This window comes from Myotis brandtii, unplaced genomic scaffold (assembly GCF_000412655.1).
Source record: "Myotis brandtii unplaced genomic scaffold, ASM41265v1 scaffold103, whole genome shotgun sequence".
Lineage (NCBI taxonomy): Eukaryota > Metazoa > Chordata > Mammalia > Chiroptera > Vespertilionidae > Myotis > Myotis brandtii.
This window is the reverse complement of record NW_005353460.1, coordinates 3,664,569-3,679,088: the sequence shown is the minus strand read 5'-3', so window position 1 is coordinate 3,679,088 and position 14,520 is coordinate 3,664,569. Positions and strand designations below refer to the sequence as shown.

General features: G+C 40.0%; 1 protein-coding gene across 3 annotated transcripts in view; it reads left to right on the top strand.

Annotated features, from left to right (window-relative positions):
• ZMAT4 (zinc finger, matrin-type 4) overlaps nt 1–8,169 on the top strand; it is a 336,866-nt gene extending 328,697 nt beyond the window's left edge. For all 3 annotated transcript variants that reach the window (XM_005856446.2, XM_014536453.1, XM_014536447.1), the window contains one exon: nt 4,540–8,169. In XM_005856446.2, coding sequence (XP_005856508.1) covers nt 4,540–4,555 — 16 coding nt within the window. In that variant the 3' untranslated portion in view covers nt 4,556–8,169. The remainder of the gene's footprint in view (nt 1–4,539) is intronic.
• The last annotated feature ends 6,351 nt before the right edge of the window (nt 8,170–14,520 follow it).

The window sequence follows — 14,520 nt, the reverse complement described above, 5'->3', positions numbered from 1 at the left end:
AAAAAAAATCAATGCAAAAATGTCCTCAGGTGAGGATTAACCAAAACAAACAAACAAACAAACAAACACCCATCCCCAGTGTGATTACTGAAGGAGCATATGAAATATTTGCTGAATGAACAGGAAGGGATGGGACTTTGCTTTCTAACTGTTTTAGCAACTCTGCAAGCCAGAGGGTTTATTTTAATTTTTATTGATTGATTACTTTAGAGAGAGGAAGGGAGCGAGAGAAACACCAGTGTATTGTTCCACTCATTATTCACTCTTTGGTTGCTTATTGTCTGTGCCCTGACCAGGGACCCAACCCGCAACCTTGCTGTATCAGGAGGAGGTTCGAATCCACTGTGCTGTGGGCTGCCTGTCAGGGCCCCTCAACAAAACCCCTCTGGCATGCCCTGGCCCCTGCTCTGGGCCAGAGCTCCTCTGCCACAGCAAAGGTTTGGGTTCCATTCTATCAGGGCACCTACTTAAGTTTCGGGTTGGCTCCCCGGTCGGGTCTGACTGCTGCTCAGGAAGTGACTGGAGACCATTGAGGTCCGTGTGCTCTAGTCATTTGGCGGGGAGCTGGGGTTCCATTGCAGACATGGCCGACTCCAATTCCCACTAACGCCGGTCCTCCATTGAGGACGACTTCAACTATGGCAGTTGCATGGCCTCCATCAGCATACACATCCGCATGGTTAGGTTGTCCCCTCTGTGGCTTGCCAGGCCTGGCTGCTGTGCAGTCACTCCGGGAGGCAGATTTCTGGGTTCCCAGGGAGAGCGGGGTCCCGGAGGGAAAGCACTTCACTCAGCCTCCCTTCGGGGCTCCCAGGCCAGCGTGGAGCGCCCATCCTGTGCAGGGCTTGGAGGGAAGAGCCGCCCCAGGGAGGCCTCCTAGCTGGGTGCTAAGAAAACAAAACTGGAGCCCTTCTTCCTTGAACCCTGTCATCTTCAGTGTTGAAAGGGACAGATGAAAGCCTCAGCAGCCTTACTGGGTCATCTTTAAATGAAGATGTTATATTTGTTTGGTGGAAATAAGTTTATTGTGTAATCAATATTGTGTAATCATTGTGATTTATTGTGTAATCATTGAGATTACACAATAACCTGCATTGAGTTATCTGCTGGGATTTTGTGCTTTAGGGCATGTGAACGCATTTTATTTTATTTGACGCAGCCTCACATCCGCCAGCCTTGTGCAGCAGGCAGCCATGCCCACCTGCTCCTGCCGGTCATTACCCATGAGGGCATCATGGATAATTTGCATATTCCTCTATTATTATATAAGATTAGTTTAATGAGTATAGCATAATGGTCAGACATTTATATAATTTATGAAGTGATCCCCCAATAAGTCTAGTGCCCACATTGCACCATACATAGTTATTACTATATAGAGGCCTGTGCTGGGATTTTGTGCTTTAGGGCATGATCCCTCAGCCTGGCCTGCACCCTCTCCAATCTGGGATCCCTCTTGCAATCCAAATCCACTGGCTCCTAACCGCTCACCTGCCTGCCTGCCTGATGCCCCTAACTGCTCCCCTGCCTGCCTGATCCCCCTAACTGCCTATCTGCTCTCCCTTCCTCTCCGCATGCAGACGTGCTGAGACCCCCGGCGCAGGTGTGCTGAGAGCTCTTCACTGCAGCCCCGCCCCCGTCCTGATTGGTTGTTACATTATGGTAACTGCCTATCTGCTCTCCCTTCCTCTCCGCATGCAGATGTGCTGAGACCCCCGGTGCAGGTGTGCTGAGAGCTCTTCACCCCATCCTGATTGGTTGTTACATTATGGCGTCCTGACAATTTGCATATTCCTCTATTATTAGTATAGATTATTGACTATATTCCCTATACTGTCTTTTACATTCCCCAAACTATTTTTTAATACAAATTTGTACTTCTTAATCCCTCCACTTTTTAAAAAATATCTGGTAATTTTTAATGGTGAGAAAAGTTTAATTGTAGTATTTAACACTTCTTTTAGGTATTAAGAAGTTCTTACCAGTCTACACAAGACTACTATCTGATACCCAGTTTATAGCATCTCCTCTCTCTGAATCTTCTAAGTCAGAATGGGGAAGAAGTGACTAGTAAAAAGAAAAGCTTTTTTATTTAACTGGTCATGCAATTGTGATTCTCATTTGGGTTGGGGTCCTAGAATGCAATACATGTCCTGCAAGGCCATCACATCCCTCTGTCTGGCTGGTGCCCTTATGGGCTAGAGCTCACAGAAATTAGACATGGAAACTTATCACAATTTGCTGACATGGAAACTTCTTTTGGAAGGTAGAGGTTCCCATCCAAATTATTGCAGGGTTTTCTCACTGCATTTCAAGACCCCGAGAAAAGTCCCTCATAATTTTGTTACTTTTTTTTTAAGTGAAACAGAGGGTATGTTTTCCTGATATATGTTGAAAATAAGGGGGAGTTAGAGGCTTGGTGGAATTGGGCAAAGGAGGGGGAAATGGGGACATCTGTAATAATGTCAACAATAAAAATGAAGCTAAAAAAAGAAAAAGAAAATAAAGTGAGCTCTATGAGTATAAGTGGTATGTGTACAATTAAATGGAAATTATCTCTTCAACTCAAATCAAATGTAAAACTCTCTGAAAACAAAGACTATTTTCACCACAGATGGAAACTATGTAATAAATTCTTTTTTTCCCTAAACCTTTCTTCAATTTTCTAATTTAAAGAAATTACTGAAAATACATGAATTATGCAGCCTATCTTTCAGATGAAAAAGAATTTTCTTCTTGGATTGGATGGCTCCATTTTATTAATAGCAATAAAATTTTCCATGTTCTTTTGTATCAAATAGGATGCAAACTATAATACGCAGGAGCCTTTCCAGCAATATCAGAAATGGATGAATAATTATAAAAGCTACTTGGAATTGAAAACATTTTAATTTGTCATTACTTCAATGTGTTCAGAAAGGATCTGAATAGTTTTATTGACCATAAAAAGGAAGGGTGTGATATTCTTTCTCATTATGAAATTAAGGTCTTAATATAACACTTTTACTGGAAGTTAAATAAACAACTCTCGTCTGGTTTCCTCTAAAGATGTCATCATGACTGAAGACTTCTCAGCCACGGATGTGTTGGTCTTCTTATTATTACATGGGGATACTGCACTTCAAAACTCACTTTAATTTGAAAAATATTTTTCTTTGCAGGTTATAAAAATGAGGTCATACTTATCTAGTTAGAACTTCCTAACTTTATGTCGCATGAATTCATGTGGCAACGACTGTAGAATTTTCATAGGTCATGGTAGCAGGAACTGAATATGAGATTCTAACTTAGGAAGTTTTGTTGTATAACTATGTAAAAGTAGCTGTGATTACTAGGGTCATTCCAAGGCAAAATTTCAAAGCTATTTAAAAAAATTATGTCTCTGTTTTCTTTTGGTCTACATTATACCAATAATATCCAAATTCTTATTTGTCTCTTAAGAATATTTTATTAAGACCTACTCTATTTAGCATGTGGTTTTTTTTATGTTTTGGAAAATAACATTTCAAGATATGCTGTGTGCTTCCAGGTTAGTAATGGAATTTTCCTTTGTCACTTGTGAATTTTTCATTTATCAGCTTTCCACTAAGATATTTAGATCTTAGTGATAAGGGAAGGCAGGTCTATACAAGGATTCTGACCTGCTCTAGCACATTTGCATCCCCCCCCCCTCACACACACCCTATAATATCGCTTTAGGGTTAATACAGCATACTGTTTGGCAGTCTTGATGCAGCCAGAGGACTGATCCGATTCTGATCTTTCCAGAGTTCAACTCTTATCCCTTAATAGCCCTATGACCTTGTGCCATTAACATAGTCAGTTTAAGCCTCACTGTTTCACCTTTAAAATGGGGAGAAATAATATCCACATAAAACGTGGTGAGGGGATTAAATTAACATGTAAAATAAATGGAAAATTCTTGACATATAGTAGGCATGCAATCAATGGTAGTATCTGTTTACCATAAAGCAAAACAAAACTAAAAAACCTTTAAAAATTAGTTATCTATTTAATTTAAATCAATACTTCTTGACAATAAAACCAGAAACTATTTTTCTATTTACCTAACAGATAAAATTCTTGATGCATAGAGAATGAAGTTTATAATAATTTGAAATCTAAATGCTACCAACTTGTTCTCCCCTCCCAACAAGAAGTTTCTATAAATAGTGATACCTGCAATTTACAGATGGGTATATACAATATGCCATAAATAAAACTTAATTTATTATTTTCATTTTAACAACTTTCAGAATGAATTTAGTGTCTGGATTGACATTACAAAGATATATATTTTCTTCTACATACACGGAGATGACATTAGTAATTGAGTTATTATATACACAGATTATTTAGAACTTAAAAGATTTATATAAATTCAGCTTTATTTTAATTTGATGGATAAAGTGATGTGGGGTGGGAGATAGAAAGGGAGGGAGGGAGAGAGGGAGGGAGGGAGAGAGAGAGAGGAAGAGAGAAAGATTGAAATATGTAATTAAGAAAGAAAGTAAGACTATGTTCTCTTCTGTCTTATAGCCTGAAGAATAAGTAGTGAAAACATCAATCAAGATGAGAAAAAAAATATCAGGATTTCTCTGCCATGGAGAATTACTTATCAACCACCAGAGGAGAAATCTTTCTTGAACAATGAACATTTTTACGAGGATTCACAGATTAACATGTGACCAATCTTAGTTTTGGAAAGTAAATGAGCTTTATTTATTTCTTCTTCTTCTTTTTTTTTTAATTTTGTGGTAAGTTGTGATGTTTGGATGGATTTTTAAATTCTTTTCTGATAATATATTTAGCACATGTTCTAAATTATAATCCTATACCAAACAGTGAAAGCATCATTTAAACTTAAAGACAATGGAAAAATCTAAATCTCCAGTTTATTCTAGATTTCTTTAACATATAAAATTATTCTATTAAATCCTGGATGATTGTTATGTAAAGCACCTCTATCAAGAAAGAAACACTATTTTTTCATCATGTGGAACATGACTGTGGCAACCTGCCCTAAATGGGAAAGACTCACTCACTGGTCCTTCTCATCTCACCTTTCAAAATGTGAGCCAGCCTTGCCATCTGAACAGCGAGAATGAAGAAGGCAAATAAAAGAAAAATCCTCATCTCTGTTTTCTGATCATTCAAAAAACAGCTTCTCAAGGTTAAGCCAAATCCTCTTTGCAAGCTGCCAAAATAATAGCTTAGGAAAAGAATTAGTTTGCCTGCATGATGATCCTCTTAGGCAAAAATGTCTTCACAGCAGTTGACCTTGATGAAATGTTTTCCCAAAGGCATCCAAAGGAAGAATTATAAATCCCAGAACAGGAGAGAAGTAAATGAATAATTCTTATGAAGTTGGCCTGACTTAAGGGCTTCGATGTGGGGTACTGTGATTTGGAAATAAGTGGGTGAATTCTGAAGAATGACAGCCTTGGGTATGATGAGGTCCCCTATTCCTCTGTTTCTCACTGAAGTGCTCTCTCTGAGCCAAGATTCAATCACTTTGGGAAAAACACCAGTGGCCAGTAGGGCAGACTGGAACCCTGTTTCTCTGATGGGGAACAGAGTGTCTCTGGGTGTAAATCATAAGGCTCTTTCTCTAGGTTCCATCTCCATCAGACTGGATTCGGTGACCTGCAGGCTGGCTGCAAAGCCAGGCATTTAGCTTCTACTCAAGATGCTTCTCAATGTTCTGGCTGGGGCTGTCCTTTGTATGTTGTGACCACAGGCAAGTGATCTGCTGGTGTCCGGGTTTTCTGTCGCCTATTGTTTTCCACAGCGAGCCAAGGTGGTTACAACTCAGTGAGCAATAAATGAAATGACTTAGAAATGCACAGTGTTGTTATTAAGGTGTTTGAGATTTGGCACCATTTCCTGGAGGAGGGCCCACTCAGGAGGGACCAAGGTGGCCAGTGTCCATGACTACAGAAGGAGCAGCCACCTCAACCACAGCTGTCCTGTTGGAAGGAAGGAAGGTTTGATGGGGAACAAACTATTTTGCTGTTTTGGAAAGCACACAACCGAGCTGCAAACCTCCTATGGTGACTTTTGTTCAAATGTGTAAAATGAGGCTTTATTTGTCAATTCTGCTGTAACATACGCAACTGTCCTAGTAAAAAAAAGAAAAAAGTCTTTGTTTCTCTTTGTGTTTAGTGAGTGAGCTCATGCCCTCAGGTGTTTTTGTTTTTAATAACCCAACATAGTACAGACGAGTCTATGAACATAGACCTCGTTTGCTTTACAGAGAGTCTCTGCCAACCTTGATAGATCAGCTTCCAGATATAATAATCTGATTATTTCAGAATCCCTCATCTAAGTGCCATTGCTCCTTGGCAACCTGTCAAGTGAAAGTGAATACCCTGCCAGAGATGAGGCTTTGTTTGTTTTCAAGTCTCTTTCCTTATTTTTGCCTGTAGAGAGAAGGGAAGTTACCATTCCATTGAACCAGGGAGGTGACGTATTCAGCTTTAAGGAGGAAGAGCCTATGAATATTATTTATATTTTGGGACATCTTAAATGGAAACACCCCTGCTTGGGAAGCTAGCTGCTTGTTGTCATTATTGTTCTTTTATCTTTTTGGTGTGGTTGTATTTGTTTCATTAGGTCGTGTCTTGCATTCCACTTTCACTATGAACGAACGGGAGTGAGAGGTAAATATTTTCAAAGAGACAAATTAAGTCTGGCGCAGAGAGAGGGAGAGCCTTGCAGACCTGACCTTGGGGAGCTGCTCTGGCAGGGCCGCCGGGTTACAGCAGAGATTCCGGGAGAGACGAAGACAGGTCCAACAATTTCCTGTAAAACCTCCATGCGGGAGAACTAGAGGTGAACCCGATGTTCAATATTTAAACTTCCAGAGTACATGTAAGAACGTCAACTAAACTGACGCACTACTGCCCATTCAAAGTGTTGCTCCAGTGAGGGAGAGATGATTCAAAATTAACCTAACACACAAGCCTAATGGCATCCCTATAGTAGAGTAAAATTTTTGTGTTTAAAGAAACACTTGCTAAGTGGTTGAAATAGTCTAGGTCTTCTTATAGAGATAAAATACCCCTTTAGTCCTGGTCATGCAATTCACTTATTTTCTAACGAGTTTTCCTTCAAGTGCAGAGGGGAGCTTCAGGTTAGCACTAGTGCCAGTGGCCACACCAGCCATGGTTGTGAAACCCAAATTAATGAGTTTTCCTTATATGTAGTCTTCACAGCCAAGTGCGCTAATAAATGTGATCATAAAGCAATCTGCTAAGTGGAGAGGACTGCAGTGATCCCTCCTGCTGATAAAAGTGGCAATAAAACCCTCATCTGCAATTGCTTGACGACAAAGACCAATAAGATTTGTTTTTTCATCTGCCTCTTAGATGACATATAAACATAAATTGGAACTGCAAGAGTCTTTATACCTTCCTATTAAAGTGACTTTACTAGACCAATCAGACTAAGAGAAGAAAAATATGAAATAGATGAAAAATGTGAATACTCCCACAGGGAAATTTAAGCCCTGGGAGCTGGGGGAGGGCACACCTCCTCCAAAGCTGATCAGTTAAGTGAGGTATTTTTGACAGGTTACTGTGAGCACAGCATATTAGAAGTCCAATGAGGAAATAACATTTCTAAACTGTGAGGTAATAAAACAACCACCCTCTCTACATTCCATCCATGCTAAATATGCATTGCTTGTTTGACCAGCTTGTACAAAAAAAATTTGATTGTTGTTCTTTTGTGACCAGAATTGTTGTTCTTTTGTGGGAACAGATCTCTTCTTTTTCTGCTTCTTACCTAATTTATTCTTACTAAAGTCATGCTAAACTACCTCATAGGTATGTGGTGTGGATGAGCTAAGTAATAAATGTCAAGTGCTTAAAAATATAAATCTCTATATAAATGCTGTTTTTGTTTTCTAGTTGAAGATATGCATGTCAAATGAACTCTCTGAGTATTTCATTGTAATATCCATGTTGATCAATTGGCTTTAAGTTTAATATGCAAATATCTTAATGTCAAATGAAATCCTGACCATCGCAGCATGGACTGAGAGCATCAAACCCAAGTGTAGCTTCTAAGGAAAGAAAAAGCACCTGGAGGCAAAATGTTTTCTTAAGCAGATGTTAAAGCAGGTATCCTCAAAGCTGTGTCTGTTGGGGGTCAAGGCTGGTTTTAAAGAGTGTATAAATTTGCATTATAACAGTTAAAATGCCAAAAATTGGCTGTGATTTATATTTGAAATCAATTAGAGTGGGTTTAAGGTTATGCCTATGACCATCTAACCCTTAATTCCTTCACATGTTGAGTAAAAGATAGAGGGAAGTGTCATATCTATTTCATATCTATTTCAAGAGAGGTATCTGCCTTGATTTTGCCTTGATTTGTATCTTCCTATAATGATGTTGACGTTGTGTATGTGTGTTTTTAAGATATAACCTAAAGAGAAAGGAATTAATGTCTAATAGTTCTTAGTAATGGCATATGAAGGCTCTATAACAACTAGCTAACAAATAATTTTACTGCTTGCTCTACTTCTCTGTCATTTTCACCTATATGATTAATTACTCCTTAGTCACTGTTCTGAACTGCATTTTTATTTGCTGATTTCAAATACCTCAACTTAATTAGCAATTTATTCTGACCTTTAAAATTCACATTCCATAATCTTCAAATTATATGAGTGAAGGGAAAAGGATCTAATTTTACCTGCCCCTTCACCTTCAGCTATCATTAACAGGTTACAGTCAAACTATTGTCATGTGTCAAACTTTCACCTCAACTGTGGTTGTTTGAAGTTTAGGCTCAAGTTCCCTCATTCCATAGGTGGTCAGTAGGATCAGCAAAGACTGACTTAACTTCAGAAAGTTTGAGTAATGTACAATGTAGTACATTTGGCTGCTAAATTTATGCAAAAAAGTGAAATTGTTATACACAATATTTAATCCCCTCTTCTATTCTTGCTATTTTGAGAACTCTCAGCACATTTTCTACTTGAATTGTTACTCTTCAAATGATTAAAAGTTCTGACTGTAAGACCACAAATGATGAGCAAGAAGTTTCCTTATGATGGCCAACTTGGTGACCATATGTTCTACTTTGAAACCAATATCTTACTGTATATGCTCATATTTCTTGAAATTGTCTTCAGATGGTGGAGTATTAATCTGTGTACATAATAGCATTAGTTTTAATGATTTTGGTACTAAGAATCCAAAGAGTTGCCATGTTGGATCAACTCCATGTCCCATCAGTTTTCTACTCTGGTAGTAAATAGCTTCCAAGAAGCTCAGAATGGGAGGATGTGATCAGCCTCCCTAAATATTAGTGCCAAGAAAATTATTAATGTTGCATATGTGTAAGACAGGTAGTAGGGGTGTTTTTCTATCTTGTCAAAAATATGATCTCTTTGGTTGAGCTTGATAATAATGGGATAAAGGGAGGTCACCTTGCAAGGTAGAAAATCCAGAGCAACTCTTTTTCTATCCAGAACTGTCTGAGCATCAGGGAGACACCTGCAGAGTAGAGACAACCCCTGCCCTCTACATGTCCACAGTGGGTTTAGAAGCATTAGTAACCAGCTTAAGATTTCCCACCTTTCTTCTTCTGAATTAATTCTGCTTGTCCCTTGTTAGATTTACTTTGTGGCTTCCATGATGATTTGGCTATGAGGACCATATGTTCAGAACTTTAAAGTGGCTTGTCCTCTTTCTCCACCACTCTTTTTACTTAACTGGAGCATGCTGCTATTAAAGTGATTAGTAGCAGAAAATACAGTCCATGGATGGATAATATTTTCCATGTTGGATACAGCCTTTCTAAAAAGCCAACCTACTTTTGACTAGATATGTTTTTTAAAGCCTTTGTCTTCATTTTCCTCTTTTTACCACTTAATTTAAGGCCAATTACAAGCTCATCTCCTACCTCTTTTATATGAGCTACCAATTCTCAGTGTCCTTTAGGTGTAGAGAGTTTAATTGTGATGAAAGTTAATCAAGTACCTTTTGCAAGCTGCCCATGGGGGTATGTAATAAAGTGAGTCTTCCACCTGGGTGATTGCATCAGCCATTGACTTCTTTGATAGTGTTGAGGTCTAAATAAATTAAATACTTGAGGTTTTTTCAATTACTCGCTGGTTCAGAAACTACCCATATTTTCAGATTAATGGTGGGCCTCTGTCTGGGTGGACTTGAACTCAGTCCTTATATATTTTTGTATAAGAACTCATGTCATGGTTCCTATAGGGCCTTATCTTTATAGATATTGAATGCAAGACAGACTACAGCTCCTAATTTTAGGAAGTGTCTGATATTATCTGGCTTATTGCTGGGATTTGCAGAGAACAAACCATTTTCCTTTGCAAATATCTTTGTCAGTCAAAGTTTTTCTGAGAACAGAGGTCGGTACCCCTGAAAGGGAAAAAAACAAAACCAAAACCAAAATCAATTTATCACTTTGTGCAAATTCTGGTAATCCAGTTTTTAACAAATACTGTAGAGGGGTTGTATGTGTTATGTTTATTATGTATGAATAAATTAATTCAGTAATTATGGATGGAATATAAAATTCCAGACAAAGGATATGGTATAGGGGAAACAATATAGGATATTTTTTTTAAAACGCTGGATCTGGAATATGGTTCTGTCATTTATTTGCTCTATGATCTTGGGCAAGTTTTGTATGTTTATTGAGCTTTTGTTTTTCAATGTTTAAAGTGGGCTGATGATACGTTTCTTATAGAGTTGTAAAAATTAAACAAATTAACTGTATGCATTTTTTATTCTCCCCTTTTCTATGATCCAGCTAGCTAATAATCTGTCAAAGTGTAAAAGAACCATTCAGTGTGAGAACTGGAGGGATCTTTAAGACTACCTTGCCCGTCTCTCTCATTTTGATCATTCTCACTTTTAAAACTACATGATGAGATAGAACTTTACCTGGGAGAGGGTTGCTGCTAGTAGAGCTTCCCAGCAAAGCAGAGCCCAGAATGTTCCAGCTACTGACATTGTGAATTCCCAAGCAGTCCCTCTGTCAGATCTCAGTCTCATTTCCTCTGCACCCCCTGACCTCCACTCCAGGCTCAGCAGCTCTGCCAGTTCCCGCTCCCCGAGGCATCTTTGCCCTGTTAGCTCAGTCAGCCTGTGGGGCTTTTGCTCAGTACAAGGACCCACACTTAGAGCTAGTGAGGAGAGCTCCAGATCGATTTTGCTCTAACTGGCAGGATATGATTTGAGGCTCCTCAACATATTTCCCACAGGAAGAACAGAATTCAGCACATGTTTTTATCTGATATTTGTACATACTATCCATGTGTGTATGCGTATAAATATGGATCTATTGCAATATGACCTATTCATTCCTACACTTTTTTCTATTTTTTTCATAAGATGCAGGATGAATAGCACAGCTGTGGGTTATTCCCCTTTGTTCCTTTGTTCCATGATAGTAGCCATTTAACTGTAAAAATGAAGCTGGATTTATGACTGCCAGTCTGTTTGAGTGGTAATAAATGTCAGACAGACATTGCTGACTCATAAACATTGTGAGCTTGAGCCAAACTCACTACATAAATCAGCATGTGAGCCCCCCACTCCAGCAAGTCAGCTGACTGCAAATAAATGTGAAGACCAAAGAACCCAAATCTCAAAATATATCTCCCCCTTGGCACCCTGAAGAGTTCTTTGTTAGCTGTTTAGAATTCCCTATATGTTTTTTCAGAAGTCTGCCCTATGATTCATGTTCTCCACATCATGGGTGCTAGAGGTGCAGGCGATGTGCTGGTGCACAGCCAGAGGCCTCATTCCTGGGGGTGGGTGAGTGAATTCCTGTGGGGTTGGAGCTGGCTCACTCCTGTCCAGTCCTGTTAGGGGTATGATAGGTTGAGGAGTCTCATCTGACTCAGTTCTTGAGCCAATGAGAGCCCTGCTTAGTTTGGACTAGCTATTCAAACAATATTAGGCTTCAATCTCTCTGTACAGCCCTCAATGTGTGTCTAGTTACTGACTGCCCTGCCCAGAACCTGGCTCCGTGGTCCCCACTCCTGAAGCTTGATCCCTAGATAGAAATCATGTTTATTGCACCTCAGTCTTGATATCACATACTATGGACTCCTCCCTGGAAGAGATGTTTGCTACACTCCTGGTTAGCTTCCTGCATCAGCCAGTCTTAGCTCACAACCCTCTTCCTGCTTGTCTTCTCATCTTTGGTGGCTAGAAGCTTGATGGTACTGACAAGTTGGGGATAAAAGGAGACCTGTATTAAAAAAATACTTTCATTGGTTCAGTTATCTGAAGAAGTTAAAGAAATAATTATGAATTTAATTTGAAACTCTATGAATTAGGAAGCATCAAGTTGCAGTAGCAAGAAGGGAGATGAAATTTAGGAGGATGGGACTTTAGCCATGCTCTGCTGAGAGAGATATTTGGGCTTTTATCAATCAAGCTACTTCCCACTCTCTGGGTCCAACTTTCTTGGGTAAAACAGAGGGGTAGTTATGGACTGGATGGTCCCAGTTATTGTATAAAATAAGAAGTCCATGGGATATTAAAGAAAGGGACTATGCATTTTTACTCTTCTGTCATACCTCCTCCTTAAAGATTAATTCCATTTTCAGGCATGTGAATTAAAATGACTCAGAAAAATTAATATGACCTGATCACATAAAGGTAATATCACTGATGTCACCTGCATCATTAAATGGAGTTTTCAAGTACTTTGTCCAGAATATTGCACGATCATAAACTCCCAAAGATGTCCAGAGGGTTTCTGGCATTGTACCTAGTGCCCTTACCACTTGTCTCCATTTACCTCTCATAGGATCTGGCTCTGACTCATTATTCTTAATTTTCTAGAACATGCAATTGTCCAGTATGTCTCTGGTTTCAGCTTACAGTGAGAAAGCCACATACGTTTATAACCAAATATCACAAATAATTTTAACACAACAACGGGAGAAAGAGCATTGAATCCAAGATCAAATCAACGTGCAGCTCAAGGGCAGCGGGAAGAAAAGTCTCATTGCAGCCACAGCGACGGTCACCTATTCTGCTGCGGACGTGCCATCGGAAATGCAGATCCGGAGCGCCATCCATCATTTCCCATAGCCATCCCATTCCTGCTGCCTCAGCCCCAACAGAGTTCTGATACTGCTCCCCGGCTGGAGTCAGAGACAGCACACGCCAGCGAGCCCTCGAGAAGGAAGGAATCAGCATTCTTAGCCTGGTTTTAGGTACACTAGGGAATGCCCATATGCGACACGGAGAGGCAGGGATGGTCACTTGTCATATCAGAAGCTGCAGTGAGAGCACCTTGGGCTTTCGGGTCTGCCCCCTTCCAATCAACCCCATTCAAATCAGACTGACTTTTGAGAGATGCTGTCTGCTGTGGTGGAGAATGCCCACTCGTGCTGGTGGGAGGGGAGGACGCAGGGCACAGTGGAGGTAAGGCTCTGGAGCACAGCACACAGGAGGCGAGAATTGCTCTGGCAATAACACCAGCACCATGTCTTCGCCGCATGAATGCTCTCAGCAGGGGAAAAAAAACCTCTCTTGTGTAATAATGGTTGTTAGGATGGAGAATGTAAATAACAGGAAGAGTTTAAATCGAATATTTGACAACACTGAAATCCTCTGAGCGTGCATTGAATTCTCATTTATTAAAAAAGGAGCTTTATTTAAATGGAAGGCCTGCGAAGTCTTCAAACAAACAAACCCCTTGTATCACTTAGCAGGGGAAATATTTTCTCTGTTCTTCACGGGAGAAATAATAGGTGCCGTCTTCTATGTGGGGAGGAAAAGTTCCTTGGCAGAGGATGTTTAGGTGATTACTTAAGCCAATTTGCTTCTATTACCGACAAGATTGGCAAATTGCCCATTATCACATTGGCATATCAGATGATAACAATGTTGCCTAGGAATATTAAGGCACTAAATTAGTTTCTACTTCCTGGGCAGGAGCGGGGAGGGGAGGACCTCCAGTTGCAAAAATGCTGTATCTACACAAAGGTTCTATTGTTGGGGGCAGGAGAGAAAAGGAGGGGGACGAGAAAGTAGAATTCAGGCAGAATCAGCTTCAGGAAAGAGAAAAGTATGAGGTTGCAGACATTTCTGTAGCAATTTTATACTGGTCTAAAGAGGACAAGATGAGAACTGCACTTGACCAGTGTCACCTAAACTGGGGACAGGCCAACAGATTGCGCAGCACCTATGGGTTGTCCTCTGAGGCACCACCTGCCTTCGAGGTTTATAGAAAGGCTCAGCGTTCTATGTTCAGTTCTACCAACTCTGAGACTCTGGAAAAGGCCTCTCTAACCTCGCTGTTCCTGTAGGATTGGAATGGGCTGCTCCATAAGGTCCCTGCTCTGGGCACTTCATTTCAGTCAGGCTGCTCACTATTCCCTGGATGTGTCAAAAACACACACCATCCAATGGAGGAGCCCCATTTTCTCTGCAAAACAATCTGAGAGGGATAGCTCACTCTGGTGGAGCCTAACTTTCTGTTCCAAGTGTACACATTTTTAGAAATGCACAA